This window comes from Cicer arietinum, chromosome 8, assembly GCF_000331145.2.
Source record: "Cicer arietinum cultivar CDC Frontier isolate Library 1 chromosome 8, Cicar.CDCFrontier_v2.0, whole genome shotgun sequence".
In the NCBI taxonomy this organism is placed as follows: domain Eukaryota; kingdom Viridiplantae; phylum Streptophyta; class Magnoliopsida; order Fabales; family Fabaceae; genus Cicer; species Cicer arietinum.
In genome coordinates this window covers 6,130,226-6,152,913 of record NC_021167.2, presented here as the reverse complement: position 1 = coordinate 6,152,913, position 22,688 = coordinate 6,130,226, and the positions used below count along the sequence as shown (strand labels likewise).

Here is a 22,688-nt window from a genome sequence, read left to right as displayed (position 1 = left end):
AAATCCATAAAGTTGTTTGTTTTGTTTTACAAAATGAGTTTATTAGACATAAATATACCGAATAGTATATAACCTAATGCCTGATTGATTGATTAAATTACTACTATCGGAAATCTTGACTTTTAAACCTGATGAACATTACTGGATGCGAAAGTTAGAATCAAAACAATTAAAATAAATAAATTCATTTCCTTGTTCCTTCTTTCTTTCTTCCATCATCTATTATCAGTCGTAACAGTATTATTATTATTATTTTATTATTATTATAATTATAATTATTATTTTACACTAAACAAACTCAACCCTTTCTGAATTCAACTGCAACTCTGTTCGTTGAATTTTCAGATCTCGTGGATCTGAACTCATCAATGGCGAAACCCCGATACTCTCGCCTTCCATATAGAAAACCTTCTTCTTCTTCTTACACAATCATTTTCGCTTTATTCATCGCCTTCACTTTCCTCATCCTCATTCTTCTCGTTTTTGGAATCCTTTCTATTCCAACTACTTCTTCTCGTCAAAACTTGCCTAAACCCAACGATCTTACCTCCATTGCTCATAACACGGTCGATAGGTACCGTTCGATTTCAATCAGGTTTTTAATTTTTATTTTTTTTTAATTATTCGTGCTGAAGTTTCGTTGTTTTTTTTGTAATGAATCAGAATCGATGAAGAAGAAGGTAAAGGAGAACGGTGGGTTGAAATTGTATCATGGGAGCCTAGGGCTTTCGTTTATCACAATTTTCTGGTAATTACTTTCGTTGTTTTGATTTTTTATTAATCGCGAAATTTATCTTTGTTTACTCGTGGTTTTTCGTTGATTTTTTTTCTTCTTTTTTATTAATGCGATTGATTAGAAATCATGAGCTATGGATGAGTTTTTTTTGCTCTTAGCTTTCGATGTTTTTATTTTTGTCGTTTTGGTGAGAGTAGTACTGAGCATTTTGGTTTCGAATTTTATGCCTCTCTGTTTTGCATTTGTGGTTTGTGAAAATATTAGAAATGTTGGAGATAAACAAATAAGAAGAAATTCCATCCTAATTTGGGAAAGGGATTCAATTCTTTTAACTATGACTACTTTAAAAGTCAAACATATGGTTGGTTATGATTCCTTGGTTGTCTAATTTTTTTTTTACATTGATAGTGTATAAAAATTAAACTTCAAAGAGAAAGAAGGTGATATTTGGCAATATCATTTGATCCTATGTTGGATCCTATATGTTAAGGATTTGGTAAAAGTAGGAGCCTAGAACAATAGGAGGCAACAAGGTTGTGCTTGAAGGGGAATAGAAGGGTTTAGTATAATGGTTACATACTAAAGAGAGGCTCAAGTCCCATGTAGCCTATAGATATGGCCTAAATAGTGTTTATTAAGTCTGCACAATCTTCACCCTACAAGTTAATTTTGTGGGGTTGAGTTAGGCTCAAAATCTAATTTTATATAATAATTAAGGGTCTTTTAATTCCTTGCGGTTCTTGGTGATGAGTTTTCCTTTCTGTTTACTATCTTCATATTTTGAAGGTTTGGTTTGGATGTTAATGCCAAAACTATTTTTGAGTTTTGGTTGGTTAACTGATGCTTGATGGAAGGTTCAAGTGGTGCATTTCGTGGTTTTGAAAATGATTTTAGTATGATGGGATGATATTGTGTTTATCTCTTGGTTAAGCTTAAGGCTCTTGTGGTGCACTAATATTTATTATGATGCATTGTAATGTCTCCGCCTTCCAATTACTAAAGTTTAGCTGAATAATCTGTGTAGACCAAGGAGGAATGCGAATATCTGATTGACATAGCAAAGCCGCACATGCACAAGTCAACAGTTGTTGATAGTGAGACTGGAAAGAGCAAAGACAGCAGGTTGGAGTATTCCCTATCTTTCTCTGTTAAGTTTCCTATGAAATTGAAAATGATTTCTTCTGCATTATTTAGATTTGCATTATGGCAAACCATGTCTTAACATATTTCTTTATACATGTAGAGTGCGCACAAGCTCTGGAACTTTTCTGGACAGGGGACGTGATAAGATTGTGAGGAATATTGAGAAAAGAATTGCAGACTTTACTTTTATTCCAGTAGGTAAGTAGTCCCATTTCTTATATGTATTTTGTTGATTATGAATTTTTATTTATAAAATTAAGAATTTATTACTGGTACTCTTTTTTCTTGTTCATATGTATGTTAAGTCAACAATAATATCAAGCTCTTGTTCAATTGTGTACCATACAATCTGTAGTCAACTATTTGTCTGTGAGTGAGAATTTTGAGTAGTTGGAGATTTTATGCATGTGTCATCCACTGAGTATTTTCAGTTGCCTTGGCCATCTGGCTTTCTGATTTATGATCTAAGATAGTAGTTTATTTTTCATCATATGCTTCAGAAAGCATTAATGAACTATACCTCACAATATACAGAGCACGGTGAAGGACTTCAAGTTCTACATTATGAAGTTGGGCAAAAGTATGAGCCTCACTATGACTACTTTCTTGATGACTTTAACACACAGAATGGGGGTCAGCGCATAGCAACAATACTGATGTATCTGTAAGTGATATTGTGTTGTCTTAGTTGTTATTAACTTCAATTTGTCTTGGATATGTGGTCAGCTGTTCATGCTACATTCCTTTTGTATTTTAATGATACAGTACAGATGTTGAAGAAGGGGGAGAGACAGTGTTCCCTGCTGCCAAGGGGAATTTCAGTTCTGTGCCGTGGTATAATGACCTTTCTGATTGTGGGAAAAAAGGACTTTCAATTAAGCCAAAGAGAGGTGATGCTTTACTTTTCTGGAGCATGAAGCCGGACGCAACTTTAGATGCCTCAAGCTTGCATGGTTAGTTTTTCTTTCCTATTATTATTGTAATATTATTTGTATTTCCTGCTGCGTCAGCAGGCTTTCACATTAGATGAGATAAATTAACAAAACTGTTTTCTTGATAATTTTCAGGTGGTTGTCCAGTGATTAAAGGGAATAAGTGGTCAAGTACCAAATGGATCCGCGTCAGTGAATACAAAACTTAAGTATACATGACTACGGGTACTTACTTATCTCGCCTCTGTCGTATTATTGTAAAATTAGGTTTAATTGCAGTTCTGGTCTCTCTATTATTACTAATTCATAGAATTGATCTCTCTATTATAAAAGTTGACAGTTTTTGCCCCTCTATTAGATTTTTGAATTAAAAAAATGACGATCTTACATATTTTTAATGACTCGACAGATAATTCTATCATATAAAACTATCTAGATGCATTAATTATGCATGTTATTAATTAAATTAAAAATATGAAAAAAATTCTGAAGTTGAAATCTAAGTTTTACGGCGTTTTATTCTAATTTTGATGAGTGTAAATCATTCTACATCATCATATCATGTGGTCACATTATTTAAAGTATCTCATGCCATCATTTTTTAGTTAAAAAATCAGTTGGAGGGACCAAAATTGTCTACTTTCAAAATAGGGGGATCAATTTCGTAAATCAGTAAAAATAGGGGGATTAAAATTGCAATTAAGCAAAAATATTATTTTACAGTTAAGGTAAGACAATCATGTTTATCTGGCAATAATTTACATTTGCTTTAACTGATATACTTAGCTAAATGATTTCTTGCATAACATAGAATTTGATATTAATGAATCATAAGTGTTGATTTTTCTTGCAACTTTCGTGTTTATTTTTGGTTCAATTGAACTTAAGACCATAGATCTAGGGGATGTTTGAAAGAGCTTATTTAATAGTTGCTTTGGGTTTTTGTACAACATGAACACTTGTTAAGTGTTATAGGTGTTCAAGTGAGTTAATGGCATGTTAATAAGTTGTTTTCAACTAACTTGAGTATGCCCCACAATTTACACGTTAAGTAATTAGTGTATATGATAAACACTAAATATGTGTGTGGAGGTACTTAGAATCTTCTGTGACATGGTTGTTTATATATTCAATATTGTTTGCAAAGCTGTATTTACAGCTGAATAGTTTGTCTTGCACAACATGACTCTCAACTTCTGCTTTTAGGGTAATTATATTTAATTTGCTGCTAGTTGCTGTTGATCAGCTCTCATGTTATTAATTGACTTATTTTTCAGGCTTGTCTGAGTTCGCCATTCCAATGATATGCAATTTTAAAGTCTCAGCTAATACTTATGATGGAGCTTCCGGTGTTGAAGGAAATATTTACAGCGTGATGAGGTGTTCTGTAGCTTAGCTAACTCATTTTTTCCACCCTTTTCATTTATATATGTAGCAAATATAATAATAAAAAAAATTAAGTACTCGTGAGATTGTGAATTTTGCATAAAGGAGGTTCAAGAAAATGTATGAAACCAATAGATGTAACAAGTATACAGGGTTTTTCTTTTGACCTCATTTGCCTCGTGTAACAATCGATGTTATATTATATGTTTGCTTCTGTTGCCCCTCATTAATGAGGGGCCTTCTCTACATTTTTGCATGTTTTCAATCTATGAAGCAACTCTCAAGAATTACAGATTGTGGTGTTGTGGTAGTGGGAATTCTTCACCTTGGTAATGGGTTTCCAAAGGCGGGATAAATAAACTGTCCTGCTACTCAAGCATATATCATTGTCTAATGCCATGGAACTTTAGCAAGATCAATGTTTTGCCTGAAGAAGGATCCCCAGTTATCATATAAATCTAAGTAATCAAATTTTGCGGTGTATGGAGAAAAGGGCACTCATCAAAGCCAGCTGAATTTTGGCCACCCAATTGTGACTTTTGTGTAATTTCAAAATGTCAGTGAAGAAATGGTGCTGTATAGGTTCTTCCCATTAGGGATGGAGCTAAAATCCGGATTCATGCCAAACCTCCATAAAACATCACCACAAGGAGAGATTTGGATCAAAAATCGAATAAAACCCACACATTAACACCTATGGTTTTACACTTTAGGTCAGGTTTGTCACCAACGAAATTTTCAATGACACTTGCACAAGTTTGACACAATCCACATTAAACGAGTTGTGATCTCTTCCATTTAATTAACACTTCCATTTGGAGTTAGATAGAAACATAATGTAATAATATATACATATAGATCAATTGCGGGTGATATAAATGATTAAACATTTCGTTCATATCCACTTTGACTTTTCAATCCAAGTTTGGAATTCTAAAAAATATATAAATGCTTCATTATAAAATTAATTATTTATCTTTTGGTTAACATTTGTTTTAATCATTTAACTTTTTAATTCATTTTGATCATTTATTTTTTATAACGGGTATATTTTAATTCTTTTTATTATAATTCCTTCAAACATTTGTATAATTATTATAATTTTGATAAAAATGAAGTAAAAATATAATAAATTTTAATAAATGTCATTTGTTTCAAAGAGTTTACATATGTTTCAAAACATGCAAAAAATAATAATTTTTTTCAAGTGCAAACCTATTATTAAACCAATGTTTTGTTTGAAAAAATATTATATTGAATACATAAGTACAATTGTTAGAAAGAAATGCAATGTTTAGATATTATAATTTTTGTTGTAATTGTAACAACGATAAGACCAAGATTATATTTAAATTTAAGCTATATATAAGCTATACGTGAAATCCATTGTAAATTCTTGATGACATATGTGCTTCTCTATGACCTTACATGTGATGTGTTTTCCTTAATTTAGAATTTTAAAAGTCAAACCATGTAGATTTATTGAGCGTGTTTCGAATCTTTTGTACTTGTTCCTCGTAATGATGGATGAGAATCTTTTGGAGCGTGTCCCAATCCCAAAATACAAGTAAAAATAAACTAATACTTCCGACACTCTTTTGTCCCAGTTATGCTTTGACAGCACAATGCTCAATAAGTATTTCTGATATTCCCAACTCAGTAAGTTGGCAGCACTATAATGTAAATGTTTGCTACAAAACCGTAAAATCAATAATAAAAACCTTTATATTCTCGTAGACACATAAGAGAAATGGGAAAAATGAATTACATTTCTATAGCAAACAACACAGTCACAACTCACAACCCTCCACAGAGTTCCTACAGGTTTATTAGTAAAAATAGCTGAATGGCATGGATTTCCTCCCACATCGAAAGGAGGACCATGGCTGACCCATTCCACATTATTTAAGACAATGTTAAAAATCTGTGGCCATTTGATCAATGTTGTGCATTGATCAAGTTTCTGATGGCGTATTGTAAGATGCCTCCATGATTGAAGTAAGCAAGTTCAACCTGTCATAAGTAACCGAACCATAGAAACATTCAGCGGGATAAAAGTCAAAGAATAAGAAGAGACTGGATTAAAAGAACAGACAGCACCACCAATAAAAATATGAAAAACTAAGATATAGTAATACCTCCGTATCAAATCTCAGGGTACATAAAAACGTCTTCCCATTATCTGTCACCACCGCGATATCTTGACCAGGTCGTATTTCATTTACATTGCTTGGAAGATCAATGGTGAAACGTTCATGACCAGTCAAGCCAAGAGTCTCAGCATCCTCCCCATCCTTGAAACACAGAGGAATTATACCCATTCCCACCAAATTACTACGGTGAATCCTTTCAAAGCTTTTTGATATGACAGCTTTCACACCCTAGGGACAATAATGGATCAATACAGCATTACATAAAACCAAGAGAACAGGAAACTAGTTTGAGCAGAACAGCATCAAGGACATACCAGTAGCTTTGGCCCCTTTGCAGCCCAATCACGAGAACTTCCACTGCCATACTCGGCACCAGCCAAAATAATCATATCATGCCCCTCAGTTTTGTATTTCTGACAATTAAGTATTGTCAATACTAAATTCAAACAATATATTCTTTCACATTAAATTTCAAGAGTAGCGGGAAAAAAAAAGAGCAGCTAAAGATAATTAGTTAATGACTATTTTGCATATAGAACAAATCCAACATGATATCTGTAGGGTTGAAGCTCTTAAATTTGATTACCAGCAGACTACTTCGCAACCTCCCTTGAAGTTATATATAATATGACAATCAAATAGAAATAACAACATATGAACAAAAAGGCTTTGGGTTGGCTACTTCAGTCCTTGATCGAAAAAGTTATGGAATTAATCTGATAACATCGTTACATAATTCAGAAAAATACCAATGAATAATATGTCTACATGTTGCATAGTTCAGAAAACTTACCGTTGCTGCATCAAAGACTGATAACTTCTCCCCAGAAGGAATATGTATAGTTTTAGGTCCAACTTCTCCGTTCATGAATTTGTTGACAATGCGAATATTGGCAAAAGTTCCTCTTGCCATCACTTCATCATTACCCCGGCGACTTCCATAGGAGTTGAAGTCTCGTCTATCAACCCCACGTTCTATAAGGTATCTGGCTGCAGGACTATCCTTATGTATGCTGCCAGCTGGAGAGATGTGGTCAGTTGTGATACTGTCTCCGAAGTTGAGTAAACAGTAAGCATTCTTCACTCCATGAGAACCTGGGGGAGACATGCTCATGTCTTTAAAATAAGGTGGCTCGTGAATATAAGTTGATGTAGGGTCCCAGGAATAAAGAGTGCCAGATGGAACAGATAAACCATTCCACATGGGGTTGCCTTTGGTAATAGCATTATATGTTTCCCTAAACATATCAGGCAGCACACTCGATTGCACAACCTAAAAATTTGACAAATATTAACAAATGGTAGACACTAGTTTTTTTATTTTTTATTTTATTAATATGGTGAAGTCATATTTAAACACATTTAGCCACTTACATTTGCTATTTCTTCGCTGGATGGCCAAATATCCCTGAAGAAGATCTGTGTTCCATCCTTCGTTATCCCAATGGGCTCAGTCTCAAAGTCAATGTCAACCTGCATATCAATATCCAAATTAGACAACAAGAAGCAGTTCTAAAATGCATACTTGGAAACAATTTAAAGCTACGTACTGTGCCAGCAAGGGCATAGGCAACAACGAGAGGAGGAGAAGCTAGATAATTAGCCCTTGTTAATGGATGAACTCGACCCTCGAAGTTCCTATTTCCAGACAATACAGCTGCAGCTACTATATCTGGAAAATTCAGAAAACCAATGATTAGATAACCTCAGATTCATAAGTGAGTACTTTAAAAATACCATTTTAAAAACAATATGTACCATTTTCGGTAATTGCAGATGCAACAGCTTCATTAATATCCCCTGAATTTCCAATGCACGTGGTGCATCCATACCCAACTATATTAAACCCTAGCTGATTCAAATACTTCTGCAAGCCACTGCAGAAGCAATATATGATTCAGGAATCAAAATATTTCAGCCACATAAATGTGAACGCCACCATATTATAAGTTTATATATTTGATGATATTCTAAGAGTACCTCCTCTGCAAATACTTTGTAACCACACCAGAACCTGGAGCAAGACTTGTTTTAATCCATGGCTTCACCTAATATTTGATATCAAATGGTGAAAAAATAGCAATCAGTTAGTACTTAGTAGCAAATAACAAACTATTGGGGGGAATGGAAAAAGTAAGCACACTATATATTCCCTCAAATATGGACTTAAGTTTAACTATTGGATTATAAAGCAAAAAGCAGCCTCAAACAATAGCTAGTGTGACTTAAGAAAAAAGGGAAAACAACAAAAATACAATGTTATACCAAGTCCAGTATTAGCTACAAAATAAAGGAGGCAATCTCATTGCATTCATCAGTGTTAAAAAATATAAATACAGTCAGAAACTAAAAGTAAAATCCAGTTATCCAGATCATGTCGTCTATCATATTGCAACTTTTGAACAAGAGTACATGCACATTGGATTTATGCATAATATATGTATAAGTATATCATTATCAAATCAAATCATTAAGTTATAATGTCAAAGCAACCAAATGCAGAGACATCTACTTACCTGCAATCCCAATTCACATGCTTTCTTTGCAACCAATGCAGCTCCAAGCATTACACTAGGATTTGAGGTATTTGTACAGCTGGTGATAGCTGCTATAACAACATCTCCATGCCTAAGTTTTGCTGGTGTTTCATTGAATGTGAACTCTGCCACCTTTGTCTGAGATTCTTTTGGTACAGCAAAACCCTGTAACAGTGCAATACTATACAGCTCAAACAAAAGAAATGACCATGGCTGAGATAAAGCAAAAAAAAATATCTAAAAGCATGTAAGTAGGATCAGTGTATAATCAACTGTAATATTTTACTTCCTGGACTATATTAGACAAGAAGAATGAAGCATCCAACACCTCAGTTAGATAGCCATTTTATCAGTTTACTAGTTAGTTCATTGAGTTAGTTAGTTCTGTTACATTTAGGTTTCTGTTATAGCTAAGTTAGTTAGATTAGTTATTGCCTTTGGGCTTTGGCATTGTATATAAGGAGCAAAGCTCTTCTTCATTTATTGTAACTTTCATAATTTCAACATAGAAAATAAGGTATTATTCAGAAAACTTTATTCAGTTTTCTTCATAGAAGATGCAATGAGCAGACTCTGCAGGGATATAAATTCAAATTTCATCCAAGGTTAGTTAAAGTTGAGGCCAATCTTGATGCGATTGGGGGGGTTTGACGCCTTAAAGCAAGAGGTGCCAAACAAGGCACATTTCACTCAAAGTTGGTCTTAACATTAAAAAAAGGCATAAATAGTGTATAATATACGACTGTTTTGCATTAATTAGCCATAGAATAATGTTTCTCTCACTTCACAGCATTTTATATTTAGACATTAAAAATAATATGGATGGTTCCAGTCCCAGAAGTTCATACCTTAAACCCAACTTTATTGTTAAGGCAGGCATGCCAGTCAATCTTCATTTCTTTCAAAGTAACACGGTCATGAGGCCTGAAAATATTTAAAGCAAGGATTACACAGTAGAAAACTGAATGTAATTAAACTTTCAGAGTACATACTACATCTTGTCTCCATTCTAAATTTTACTTACTACACAGACCCTCCATATAAAATGCTAAACTAACTCCACAATGTTGTCAAATGAATGTGATCTTCATTTTTCTCAAAATATATGATTGAACAAGCCAGCAAGGGTCAAGGGTAGGAATAGACAATTTTAACAAATTTGTTAGACTTAAATAGCATTTCAAAGTTGCCAGTTGGTGGTGATTTTGTAATTTTTAAAAGCTGGATAATTTTATGTACAATATTAATAAGGGAAGGCATGTAATGCAAAATAAAAGGAACAGTACAATTTTGTTCCCTTACTTTTAAGTGGAAAACGTGAAGACTCATTACCTTTTTGGACCTGAGACACAGGGTTCGACGTCCTCAAGATTGAGCTCCAAATAGGACGAGTACACTCTCTCCACTTGGGGCTACAATGCAGCAAAGCAAACTCTCAAGAGCAGGGTTTTTCAGACATTTCAGATATAACTATCCCAAAACAAAATATGCTTAGTATACCTCACTGTAGTCCACAAACATCTTATTGGCTCTTAAATAGGATTCTATCAGAGAAACCTGCAGGAAAGACATGTAAGAACGTACAGCCAACATCAACCAACATCAACGATCATGAAACAAGTGTTAACTTACAGTTTCATCGCTCCTGCCAGTCAATTTCAAATATTGCAATGTGACATGGTCCACAGGAAAAAAGCCCATGGTCGCACCATACTCAGGAGACATGTTTGCTATGGTGGCACGATCAGCCAAAGGCAGCTCACTCATGCCTTCCCCTGCATTAAGGAGGTAAAAAACAATTATTATCTAAGGAAATATTAATCAGCTAGGAATATGATGCTACAAAAGAAGAAAAATGTCATCGCATAAATTTGTATTTACCATAAAACTCGACAAACTTGCCAACAACCCCATGCTTTCTTAGCATTTGAGTAACAGTCAATACCAAGTCGGTAGCTGTGACACCATCTCTTAGTTTGCCTAATAATTTGAACCCAACCACACCTGGTAGGACCATGCTCATGGGCTGCAAAGGAAAGTAGTTATTATTTCTAATAACAGCACAATAATTGGCCAAAACTACACAATAACACATGCATTTCCAATAGTATACTACTAATTAGCAGAAAAGAAAGTAAAAAACTTCCAGACATAGTCATTCAATAAGTAAATCCCATTCTACAATATGGAAAACAACTCGGTAACATGTTATTTTTACCTGGCCAAGCATTGCAGCTTCTGCTTCAATTCCACCTACTCCCCAACCAGCAACACCCAAGCCATCTATCATAGTTGTGTGTGAATCAGTTCCGACAACACTGTCAGGATAAAGCACACCATTTGTGTTGAACACAACTCTACCAAGGTATTCTAAGTTGACCTGCAAAAGTTGAATTTGCAAAACTTGATTCAGAAGACAAACTGGAACCACTGGAAAAAGAACAAAGTTTTTCCTCACAAGTAAAAATTTAAATTATTCAGGAATTAAATATTACAGAATCACATCACATATTACATATACATATAAACACATATGCACACACTTCAATGGTTACTGAAAGATGCAATAACCTGATGGACTATCCCTGATCCAGGAGGAACAACGAGCATGTTATTGAATGCATTTGAACCCCATTTAAGGAAACCAAATCTTTCCTTGTTCCTCTGGAATTCAAGTTCCATATTTGCCTGAACTGCATTTTCTGATCTTGCTACGTCAACCTGAACAGAGTGATCAATGACAAGATCAACCGGTACCTGTAGGTGACCAATTTTAAATTTATTAGACATGCCCAATGAATTAATTATAAAAAATGAAATAAAAAACCAAATATCAATCTTAAATTCACTAATAAGCAGCATCTTGTTTACCAAGGGGTTAATTTTATTAGAATCACCACCAAGCTTGTTCATTGCATCTCTCATGCAGGCAAGGTCAACAACAGCCGGCACCCCGGTAAAATCCTGATGATGACATCAAAAGCACAATGAATATCACAAATACACGTAACATTCAAACAATGTCACCAAAGCAATATCACTAACAGAAACGTTATTTGGACAACATTTTTGTTGTTCAACACCATATACATTTACAGTTTGGATACCATTTACCTTTTTATTACTTCTCTCTCTCTCTCTCTCTCTCTCTCTCTCTCTCTCTCTCTCTCTCTCCCAGACATATCAGAAGTTAGTTATAAGTGATGTATTTTATACGGGAAAAGCTAAATATTACAAAATATGTAATCACAAAAAAACAACGAAAGCATAGTAACTGTTGGATTAAATTACGTATTTAATCATATTCATATTCACAATCACACTACTACTCACCTGAAGAAGCACTCTAGCCGGCTTGAACGGAATTTCGACCTGTTTAGGAGCAGTATTCTTCCAATCAATAATTTTTTCAACATCATCACTCTTAACTTGAAACTCATCACAGTTACGAATTGCAGATTCCAAAAGTATCCTAATAGAATAAGGAAGTTCATCTGCAACACAAACACAAAATTTCACCATCAACTCCCCCACCGCTTCAGATCAAATTCAATTCATCAATCATAAGTAAAATCATCAATCATTATTATCACTACTACTATTATAATGCACAAAATCAGATAATCAATTAATTAATTAATTACAACATAATAATTAGATTAGCGAATAGACAAATAAGAAAATGAGTGAGTTTACCGATTCGGGAATCGTTGAGAGCTGGTAAGCTATAGTAGTTTCCGAAGTGACCGTCACCACCGGGTTTCTCGAGCGTCTTCAATATGCTTTTGAATGGATTTTCAGTTGCTGAAACCAAACAATTCAAAGTTAAAAAAAAATGCAAATAATAATAATAAAATAAAAGATATGAGAAAATTGAATCTGAAAATGAAGAGGTGAAAATGATTAGTGAAAGAAGTTCCTAACCCATGGTAAGAGATTGAGTTTGAGATTGAAATGGATCGAGAAAGAGAGCGTGAAGAACGAAGGTGATAAAGGTGGGTGGGTGAGAAAAAGGCTTTTAAGAAGAGAGAAATTATGTGGAAATGTTGCCGCTGTGGACGGTGGTAATGTCGTATATTCGATTTATTCAATTTTCTCAATTTGCCTTTAGTCTTCTGAAAGTGTTATTTCGTAATATTCAACTTTAGTATATGGTAGATCCAGATATGCTATGTCACGTGCTTAACACACTCTCCCTTTTCTATTTGACGGATCATTCATGTTTTAGATGATAAAATCAAAATTCTAATACTTTGGTTTAGTAGTAAAATATCATGCATTGGATTTGTATGTTGTGACTTTGAATACCGTCGATTCCATTGCAGATATATGGATATAAATTTTAAGTAAGTTTGAGTTTGAAAATATTTTCTATAAAAGTAAATAAATAATATTATTTTAGGGGAAGACTTGAAAGTGTCTTTATGAGGTACATTATTATGTAATGTTTTTTTTTTCTTTTTGGTCTATAGTCTTCACCATTATCCTTTTTCGTCTTAATCACAATTATGCTTTTATTAAATGAAAAAATAAAGGCAAGAAAAATACTACACGCCTTTTATTACATAAATTTTTATGTGTTTTTTTTATTCGATACATCAATTTCAAGTAATCATATTTGAGATATTATATTGAAATTAAGAGAATAATTTGTCGCGATGTTAAAAATTAGATTGTTTTATTAATTTAATTTTTTATTGAAATATTTTTGATACGGTGTTGTATAACTTTTGTTAATATCCGTTTTAATTTATTTACAAAAGAAGGCTTGATATGTCTATTTTTTTAAAGAATGTTATTTTATTGAACTACTTTGTGGTTTTTAAATATATACAAAAAATGTCAATTAAGATATGCTTATTGGGTATTATAGAACAATCTAATTAGATTTTTAAAGTGAATGATATCTGGCCTTATTTTATTCAACTTTATTTTATTATGTTATGAATTTGAGAAATGATTTTTTGACATGAATTTGAACAACAATACCGTATATTTATATATTTTAGAAAATTAGGAAGAATCAATATTGAATTAGGAACAATACCGTATATTTAGGAACAATATCGTATATTTAGGAACAATACCGTATATTTAGGAAGATTCAATTTTTTTTTTTGTTTAAATCATTACCTTCTATTGGATAGTTTATACTTTATACTTTTCGAAAATTAAATTATAGATAGTTATATCTTTTATAAGTTGATTTGCAAAACACATATGTTACATTGAGGTTTAACCTTCTTAAAGTGTAAGTGATTTAAAAATTTACTTCCATAATACATAATGCATTCAAAAGTTAACTTCTAAATAAATTACTTTTATTTTTACAAAATTTCATTATATCTTTTTAATTTTAAATGTCATTATATTTTGAAAGTATAATGGGGTTCTACCATGAATAGTAAAGGAGATTGAGATGTCCACGATGACCATACTAGTTTGAAGAGTTGTTGATACTTCTGACTAGAGTGACTTATATGGGATTGTTCTTGGTGATGTGATTTTACTATTTATTTCATTCTTACTTTCTTCGGTTAGAGATTCACATTTTGTTGTATCTAATTTTTTAAATATCAAAATTTGTTATTTCTCTACGACAACTAAACATCTACAGGCCCATGAAACATCGCAGCACTTAAAACAAAAGTTGTTAATCGTATACTGAAAGAAATATTTAACCCTTTATATTTTTTCAGTCTCACAATACTTAACATATTTGATTATTTTATATACATTAAAAAATAAATAAAAAATAAAAAAAAAAAGATAAAAAAAAGATAATAATAAATTTATTAAATTATTTTTATTAATTATTTACGTAATTATCAAGAATACAAAGTGGATAAATGATAAATTGAGAGTGATATATATTGAGTTAATTAGAGTGTATAATTAAATAAATTAATTAAAATTACATTAGAAATCTAAAGTAGTAGTCTTTTTAGACTAAATTATTTTTGTAAATGTGATACTTAATTTGGAAAAGATGGAGTATTAAAAGGAGCATTTCACCCTACTTTGTATAGCATAAGAGGAGAAAAGATTCAGGAAATCTGTACATTGTGCCTCAATTGGACTGTCTATAGAAAAATTGTAAATGTTACGAAAAAAAGTTAGTGATTACAATATGAATGAGATGTGCATAGTATAAGTTGACAATTTGTTTCTTCTTTTCATTTATTAACAAATTAATAATGCAATAAAACGAAACCACGATCGGCATATACAATTGTCCCCGAGAGATTTTGAATTTGGTTCTTTGAAAAGTTTTAACTCTTATTATTTGTATATCTCATTTATGTAATAACTAATTTAATTAATTATTATGACTCGTAATATCATTTAATAAAGTGAAAAGATACATATGAAAAATTGATGTGGATTGAGTGTTTTCACATGATATTAAAAATCTAACCAAACGATTTTTTGAGATAAAATAGTGAAATAAAAGAAAAAATAAACAAACAAACATGAGTTAGATGAAGAAGTTGAAGAAGACGTCATAATATGGAATCACCACAATAGTAAATAAATTCATTTATAAGATTCAAGTTCTAATCTAAAAATTTAAAGAGGAGACGCATCTCATTAATTCTCACTAGAGAAATTTTAATTTATTTAAAAATCATCCAAAAAATGAAACTCTTACAAAATATTTAAATAAGTATTTACCTTATTCCTAAAATGAGCTAAAATTCTCTAGACCCATATTGGGCTAACACCAATTAACTAAAATTATTACAATTTAAATTAAATACAAATAAAACTAAAAAATATTATAAAGTCTTGACTTAATTTTTTTCTTCTTAATTAGTTTATTTTAAGTCCTCGTAAAAAATGGTGAAAGTAACTTTTTATAAATTTATAAATTGCAGAGGAATTCAATGGTTATATATCTAGAAAGTGTTTTTGTCAATAGTCATAAAGAAAGGATCATAAAAAAATAGATAGATAAAATCCCAACTATTATCTCTACTATCTGACAACGTACAATCATAGAATAAAAATATATCCTTTAAAGATTATTTACGTGAGAATCCTAAATTTCAATATCTTTATAATTTGATAGTTTCTTTTTTACCATATACCATTATTTCAGTAATTTGAAGACTAAAACTTACTACTTAGACATTTATAGATGTAATGATGATCAAAATACCATGTAAATGATTGTCGTGAACATCATAGTGTTTCCAACTTGTAGTGAAAATTTCAACATTAATTCAGGTCTCAATTTTTGGTCTAGATAAAAAAATAATTTATAATTTTTTAAGAGTTTAATTTCTATATATACTGTTAATATATTACAATCAATTATATTAATGACTTTAAATATATATAATCAAAATACAAATTAAATATTTTTATTAATTTGATAATTTTAATTAATTGACAATATAAATTTTTACACCTACCATATAATATTTTTTTTTTATCGGACCAAGACAAGATCTTTTTCATTCATTCTTTTTTTTACAGTTACTATGCGTATAAATCATCTCGTTTGATGGATTTAGTCCAAGACAGGGTTATAGAGTTCATGAACACCTTAACTTGGTCATCAATTCTTTTATTGAATTTTATTGAATTAAGCTCCACTATCGTTTCTCTTTAATATCAAAACATTACTAAAAATCAAAATCAAAATCTTACAAAAATCAAATAGCTTGTTCATCAATTCTTATTGAATTAAGTCCTACCCCGCATCCGTTCACGTATATAATAAATTTTGAAAATATATTTATTATAAATAATTAATAATAATAATAATAAATTTAATCTTTAAATAGATAAAATTAAGTTTAATAATCTATAATGTAAAATAAAATGAATAATTACGTATATTAAAAAATTAAAACATTAATAATTTTATTAGTGAGGTGAATCTCAAAACGCGAAGTTATACTTCCATTTTAACTCAAGTTTGAAATTAAAAAAAAAAACTTGAATCTACACATTTAAGTTGACGAGCTCGAATGGATACTCAAGTATACATGTTATGTTGTCATGCTTGACACCATCAAATATTTGACATTTAGGATGTTTTTGGTTTAATTTTTATGAGAGGCAAGAAGAGAAATGAGTCAAAATCTTTCATATATATATATATATATATATCATTTTATTATCTCTTTATTTTGAGAAATTTAAAAGAGAGGAAACCACACAACATAAAAATCATTAAAAATATTTCACATTCTCGTAAACAAAACACAAAACCATTAAAAATTTATTTCATCCCCACTTATTTTCTATTTTAAAGTAAACATATATTAACTTCTCTCGTATAACTTCCCTCCCATCAACTCAATTAAAATTCATGTATTTCTCTCATTACAAAATAGAAACAAATGGTGTCTAGCAATTACATGTGATATAAAAGGGACCACATTAGGAGCATATATAATTGTTTGAATCGACCCAACTCATGCTTGAAATACTCCGTGATTCTTAGTCTTCCAAATGGATCACATGAAAGTTGAACCATAAAATTGAAAGTTTATTCCCCAACCCTTCCCTTGTATTAATCCCACAAAGTTGCTAAAATGACTTTTGTCTTCATAACAAAAGATGACTTCCAAACGCAACCAAAATCCAGAAAACATTGGACATCCAAAAAATAAACATTTTACAGATTCTTCACCATCACACCAATGATGCACAATTGACTTTCACCATCAACAATTTACCTCTTAAAAAGGTTCATTGTGGTATGATATACTTTCTCAATGGCCTCCTCAATTAAATATTCTCATACCAGCTACCTATAGTCTCCTCTCTCTCTAAGCCCCTTTTCTATCTCTAAGAAAACATTTTCTCACTTGACCTAATGTACTCTCTTTTATATATGCTTTAATGACACACAAATTGTGACTTAAACCAACATGTTTATTTGGTATTCAATAAAATATCAATATTAGGTCCAAATTTGCTAGGCTAAAAAAGTACCATAAATATTTATTTAAGCAATTCAAAGTACATAACCAAAACCCAACATTAATGAAACATTAAAGATCAAAACCCTACATCAATGAAACTACATGTACGCAATAGAAGCAAACCTTAATTTTTTTTAAAGCATTTATTAATTACTCCATTCCTCCTATGACAATTAATTTATTAGTAAAATAATTATTTTAAAATAATATTAATTATATTTTGTTCAATTGCATAATCTAATTAATATTATTTTCAATTTAATATATTTATTCCATATTATAATAAATGTAACGATACTTATATCTGTTTTTTTTTTTAAAAAAAGAAATAACACTTATACTTCATAAGACATTTAAATAATATATATATTAATATATATAAAACAATAGAATAATTTAATTATTGCGGAAAGAAGGGAGGACAATATTTTTAAATCAGCATAAAAAATATTATTTTAAATTAATAATTATAAATTTATACTCATTAATCAAGGACTAACTGAAAAATTCAAAAAGTAGCAAATTAGTACTTCATGCTAAATCCCAAGTACACGTTGGATCGGAAAAAGAGAAATACAACATTAAATACAACATGGATAATACAGTACTAAGTGTATCTTTATGTTGTCCCATAAGGCCATAACCTTGTTCATAGCATAGTTACATAGTCTACTATAACCCACCTACTGACCCTATCCGATCAAGAAGATATTTTCCTCATAAAAAAAAAAAAAAAAAACTGAATGCACTGTAGACAAATATCATAACTATTAATAAATTAATTAAATATCTACTACCAATCGCGGTTGATCAATATAGTTGAAATATTCCATGTTTCTCCTAATATAACTTTTTATTATAAAATAATGTCTACTAGTAGATATAGATAATATTGAAAAATGTGGAAAATGTAATGAGGATTTTTGATATTGAAAACGAAATGAGTATTAACCATCAAAATAATCACTTTAGTTTTTTATTAAATAAAAAACTTTCAAAAAAAAATATTGTAATAAAAGACTATGTATTTTAATATTTTAAAATTAAAACTAATAAAATATTATTTAAAATTAATATTGTCTCAACAAATAATATTATATTAACTTATTTCATTAAAAAGTAAATAATATTACATTAAATCAATTAAATTAATTTAATAAATGATTTTATATTCTAAATTTTATAAAAATAAACTTTGATAATTTTTTTAGTAGTTTTATAATTATAAACTCTATAAAGTTTATGATTAAATCTCGTTTTAGATGTTGCTATGTTTTTGCCAGTTTAACAAACAAGTATTGTATTAGTAAGAGATTTAGATCCTTTTATATTAAAATTGATGATATCACAATTACATTTTATTAGTCTCATTTCTATATTTTAAAAATTGTAAATTTATTAAAAGGTGAGATCACAAAAATAAACCCTCATATTAAATTTCAAACACAACAGGGTCTAAATTTGATTAGCAACTATCTTTGAAATTAAATTTCTTTAGAAAAATAATAGCATTAATTAAGAAGTATGGTGTCATAATACAAGTTGCGGAGAAAACAGCAGCCAGCCAAAGCCATCAACATCAGAAGCATCTTTTCTTAACTAAGCTGGAAAAGTTAAAACAACAATCTTACAAACCAACAATAAAATTAGTAATTGAAACAAAATCCATCAAAATATAAAAACAAAACTCATTTCATGTGACAATTTTTGTGTGGCTGATTAATCACGCGGGTTTGAAAATTAGTTTCAAGCTTAGTTGTCACAAAAAAAAAACTAATTTCTTTTATTTCTCTTCTGTTTAGTCTGGTGCCATTTTGAAAAAGTATTTAATCATTTTTAATTTGATGATTTGTACCAATTGAAATTATTATGATTAATCAATAATAACAATTTTAGAAGAAAAAAAAAATAATAATAATAATAATAATAGTGAGATAGAAATAGTTTGAAAATTGGTCTCGTTAAGGAACAGAAGCTTTAAATGCAAATTGGTTGATTTCAATTTCCTTTCACTTACAGATTAAGCATTCTCCAACACCGTTTCTCTTATAAATATTATTATTCTTCATCATATCTTCTTCATCATTATTATTATTTAATTTTATTAATATTATTATATTATATAAACTCCTTCTTAAACCCAAATCTTGTGACATCATTTGAAACCGAACCCACTTTACCAATTGTTGTTGTTTGTAGTTTGTACCACCGATTTGTACGATTTCTGAGAGAAACCAAACCCAGATGGATTTTGTGTCAAATCCATGTCCTTTGCGTTCATCTTTGTTCGGTTCTTTAGGGAATTTTATTGACAAGGTTAAACAATTTGGCACCCTCGCTGTTTCTGCTGTCATTGGGAACATTTTTTCTGCGATCTTGACTTTTTGCTTTGCATTAGGTTTGTTTCTTCTCTCCAATTATTGTTCTAATATCTCATTGATCTGTTTCTGTTTTTCGTTTTTGGGATTGAATTTGCAATGTCAATGTGTGGAAATGATTCATGTGATTTTGTTTATGTGAAATTTGGATGAAAAAAATTAAACTTGGGAGGTGGGGTTATGCTGTTTTGTTGATTCATGATTGTTTGGGTTATGTTGTGTTGTTTGGTTATTTTAAGCTTGAAAAGAATTTCCATAGTTGTGGTTAAGGTTTTCAATTTCTTGTGTTTTAAATATTAAGATGTGACATTTTAAGTTGAAAAAGGTTTAATGGGTTGTTTTGTTTTGTTTTGCAGTGGGGACTTTGTTGGGAGCTATGACAGGAGCTTTGATAGGCCAAGAGACTGAAAGTGGTTTCATTCGAGGTGCTGCTGTTGGTGCTATTTCAGGAGCTGTTTTTTCCATTGAAGTGTTTGAATCCTCTCTTGTTCTTTGGCATTCTGATGAATCTGGGATTGGTTGTCTTTTATACTTGGTGAGTAGGCCTTTGTTAGAATGAGATATTTTCTTGGGTTAGAAGCTTTTCATGTATAGCTATATGATTGCTGAACTGTGTAGCACCGACATCTCGGATAGTAGACGTGTCTGGTGTTCGACACGTATCAGTGTCTGACACCGACACGGTACCGACACATTCGGTTATATTCAATTATTTATATTTTCTTTAATTGTTTGTGTTTGATTTTCGTGTATGTGTCTGCACTCTGCAATTCATAGTTGCAGAGTTTTAGTCCCTTTGGAGTTTTCTATAATGCCATGTTGTGTAACCTGAATTCTGATCCTTCTGAGGTTTTTTGCAGATTGATGTTATTGCTAGCTTGTTGAGTGGTAGACTTGTGCGTGAGAGAATAGGTCCAGCCATGTTGAGTGCTGTTCAAAGTCAGGTACTTTAGTTTTCTACTAAAAAGGACTAAATTATGACAGAGAATTTTGCAATGTTCACTGTCTCAAATTTCTGACACTTCTCTTCTGCTCTTTTTTTTATAAGATGGGTGCTGTTGAAACAAGCTTTGATGAAGTTCAAAACATCTTTGACATTGGTGGTTCAAAAGGGTTATCCGGAGATTCGGTTGCGAAAATCCCAAAAATCAAAATCACCTCCGACAACGTCGATGCATCAGGAGATAAAGTTTCTTGTTCAGTTTGCCTCCAGGTTGGTTTTTCTGTTTCTTTTTGCACTTTTTTTCTTGTTAATACCAATGCTTACCTATGACATGAACAAAGTGTTATTTTGTACTTTGATATTGAAATTGAAATTTCTGATTCTTGGTGCATATACAGGACTTTCAGCTTGGAGAAACAGTTAGAAGTTTACCTCATTGTCATCACATGTTTCACCTACCTTGCATAGATATGTGGCTCTTGAGGCATGGTTCTTGCCCATTATGCAGAAGGGATCTGTAATTTTGTATATGCATAACACAAACCATAAAAGAGGTTTTTTATTTATTTTTTTGGTTTTGTTCATAAGCTTATTTAATTCTAGGTCTTACACTTGATTACATCTACTAAGAGCTAATGCAGTTATGTGATATCATTGTACTAAATTAGTGTAAAGAAAATTTTGAGATAAACCATTTTCCTCTTTCTTGTATATGGACATATGATGAGTAGATGACCCTTTTTTTTTCTTCTAGCTTGCTCCCATTCTTTTATGTTCTATACTTACATTTTATCTCTAGTTTTTGTCATGGTTAAAGTGATATTAAAAAGGACAACTTTGGTTGGTGCTATATATTCTATAGGTGTTAGTTCATAAATTGTAGTATGTTACATGGATTAAATTTAAATTTAGGATGAGTTATGTTTATTGTATTGAATACACTGTATATGTATTGAATTGTGGTTGAACAACACTAAAAAAATATTGCACAAAATTATACTACCTAAGTTTTGTCCTAGTCTAAATTGTAGTATGTATATTAATGAAGTTGGTACATGATCATGTCATATTGCTTGGAGTGGAGAGTGGAGAGTGGAGAGTGGAGACTGTAACATGACCCTATAATCTATGGATGATATGGCTACATCAAAGCTTTTGCTTGCTTCTCATGTTTTCAATGCACCAAAACAAAGTCCTTCATTAAAACTTTTAACGTGATTTGTCATTTGTCAAACCTTAAAACAATCGGTTAGTGCAGTTAATGTGACAGATGATTAATGAAGTATTTATTGATTATTACTATGATACTCCTATTCTGAGAATAAGTGATATTCAAGATTTTATTCATACATATTATGAAATTTAATAATTAGATGAAAAAGTAAAATTATTTTATTAAATTATTGATTTTTTTATTGTAAAGTGTAATAATATTTTAAAAATTGTGTTTATAATAATTGTTGAAAAGTAGTATAAAAAAATAATTAAAATTATATTGAAAATTGTGAATGATAATTATTTTAAAATTATTGTTGTTA

At 30.8% G+C, this 22,688-nt stretch overlaps 3 protein-coding genes across 3 annotated transcripts; 2 read left to right on the top strand and 1 right to left on the bottom strand.

Annotated features, from left to right (window-relative positions):
• Nucleotides 1–162: 162 nt before the first annotated feature.
• On the top strand, nucleotides 163–4,443 carry LOC101488382 (probable prolyl 4-hydroxylase 10). The gene is made up of 8 exons (XM_004512123.4): nucleotides 163–574; nucleotides 664–748; nucleotides 1,761–1,858; nucleotides 1,980–2,077; nucleotides 2,414–2,543; nucleotides 2,645–2,832; nucleotides 2,947–3,036; nucleotides 4,089–4,443. The coding sequence occupies exons 1-7, from the start codon at nucleotides 369–371 to the stop codon at nucleotides 3,018–3,020; spliced, it is 879 nt and encodes a 292-aa protein (XP_004512180.1). The 5' UTR covers nucleotides 163–368; the 3' UTR covers nucleotides 3,021–3,036; nucleotides 4,089–4,443.
• Nucleotides 4,444–5,823: 1,380 nt separating this feature from the next.
• On the bottom strand, nucleotides 5,824–13,006 carry LOC101515627 (aconitate hydratase 1). Its single transcript, XM_004512121.4, has 20 exons — nucleotides 12,812–13,006; nucleotides 12,584–12,691; nucleotides 12,221–12,381; nucleotides 11,759–11,851; nucleotides 11,459–11,644; nucleotides 11,106–11,267; nucleotides 10,769–10,913; nucleotides 10,520–10,662; nucleotides 10,388–10,444; nucleotides 10,220–10,299; nucleotides 9,736–9,811; nucleotides 8,867–9,052; nucleotides 8,331–8,398; nucleotides 8,109–8,227; nucleotides 7,901–8,022; nucleotides 7,725–7,823; nucleotides 7,144–7,623; nucleotides 6,665–6,763; nucleotides 6,336–6,578; nucleotides 5,824–6,210 (listed from the first exon to the last, which is right to left on the bottom strand). Exons 1-20 carry the CDS (start codon nucleotides 12,813–12,815, stop codon nucleotides 6,136–6,138), a joined length of 2,706 nt encoding a protein of 901 aa, XP_004512178.1. The 5' UTR covers nucleotides 12,816–13,006; the 3' UTR covers nucleotides 5,824–6,135.
• A 6,794-nt stretch (nucleotides 13,007–19,800) lies between these two features.
• LOC101515299 (NEP1-interacting protein 1) lies at nucleotides 19,801–21,903 on the top strand. The gene is made up of 5 exons (XM_004512120.4): nucleotides 19,801–20,227; nucleotides 20,564–20,742; nucleotides 21,068–21,151; nucleotides 21,256–21,420; nucleotides 21,549–21,903. Exons 1-5 carry the CDS (start codon nucleotides 20,074–20,076, stop codon nucleotides 21,669–21,671), a joined length of 705 nt encoding a protein of 234 aa, XP_004512177.1. The 5' UTR covers nucleotides 19,801–20,073; the 3' UTR covers nucleotides 21,672–21,903.
• Nucleotides 21,904–22,688: the final 785 nt, after the last annotated feature.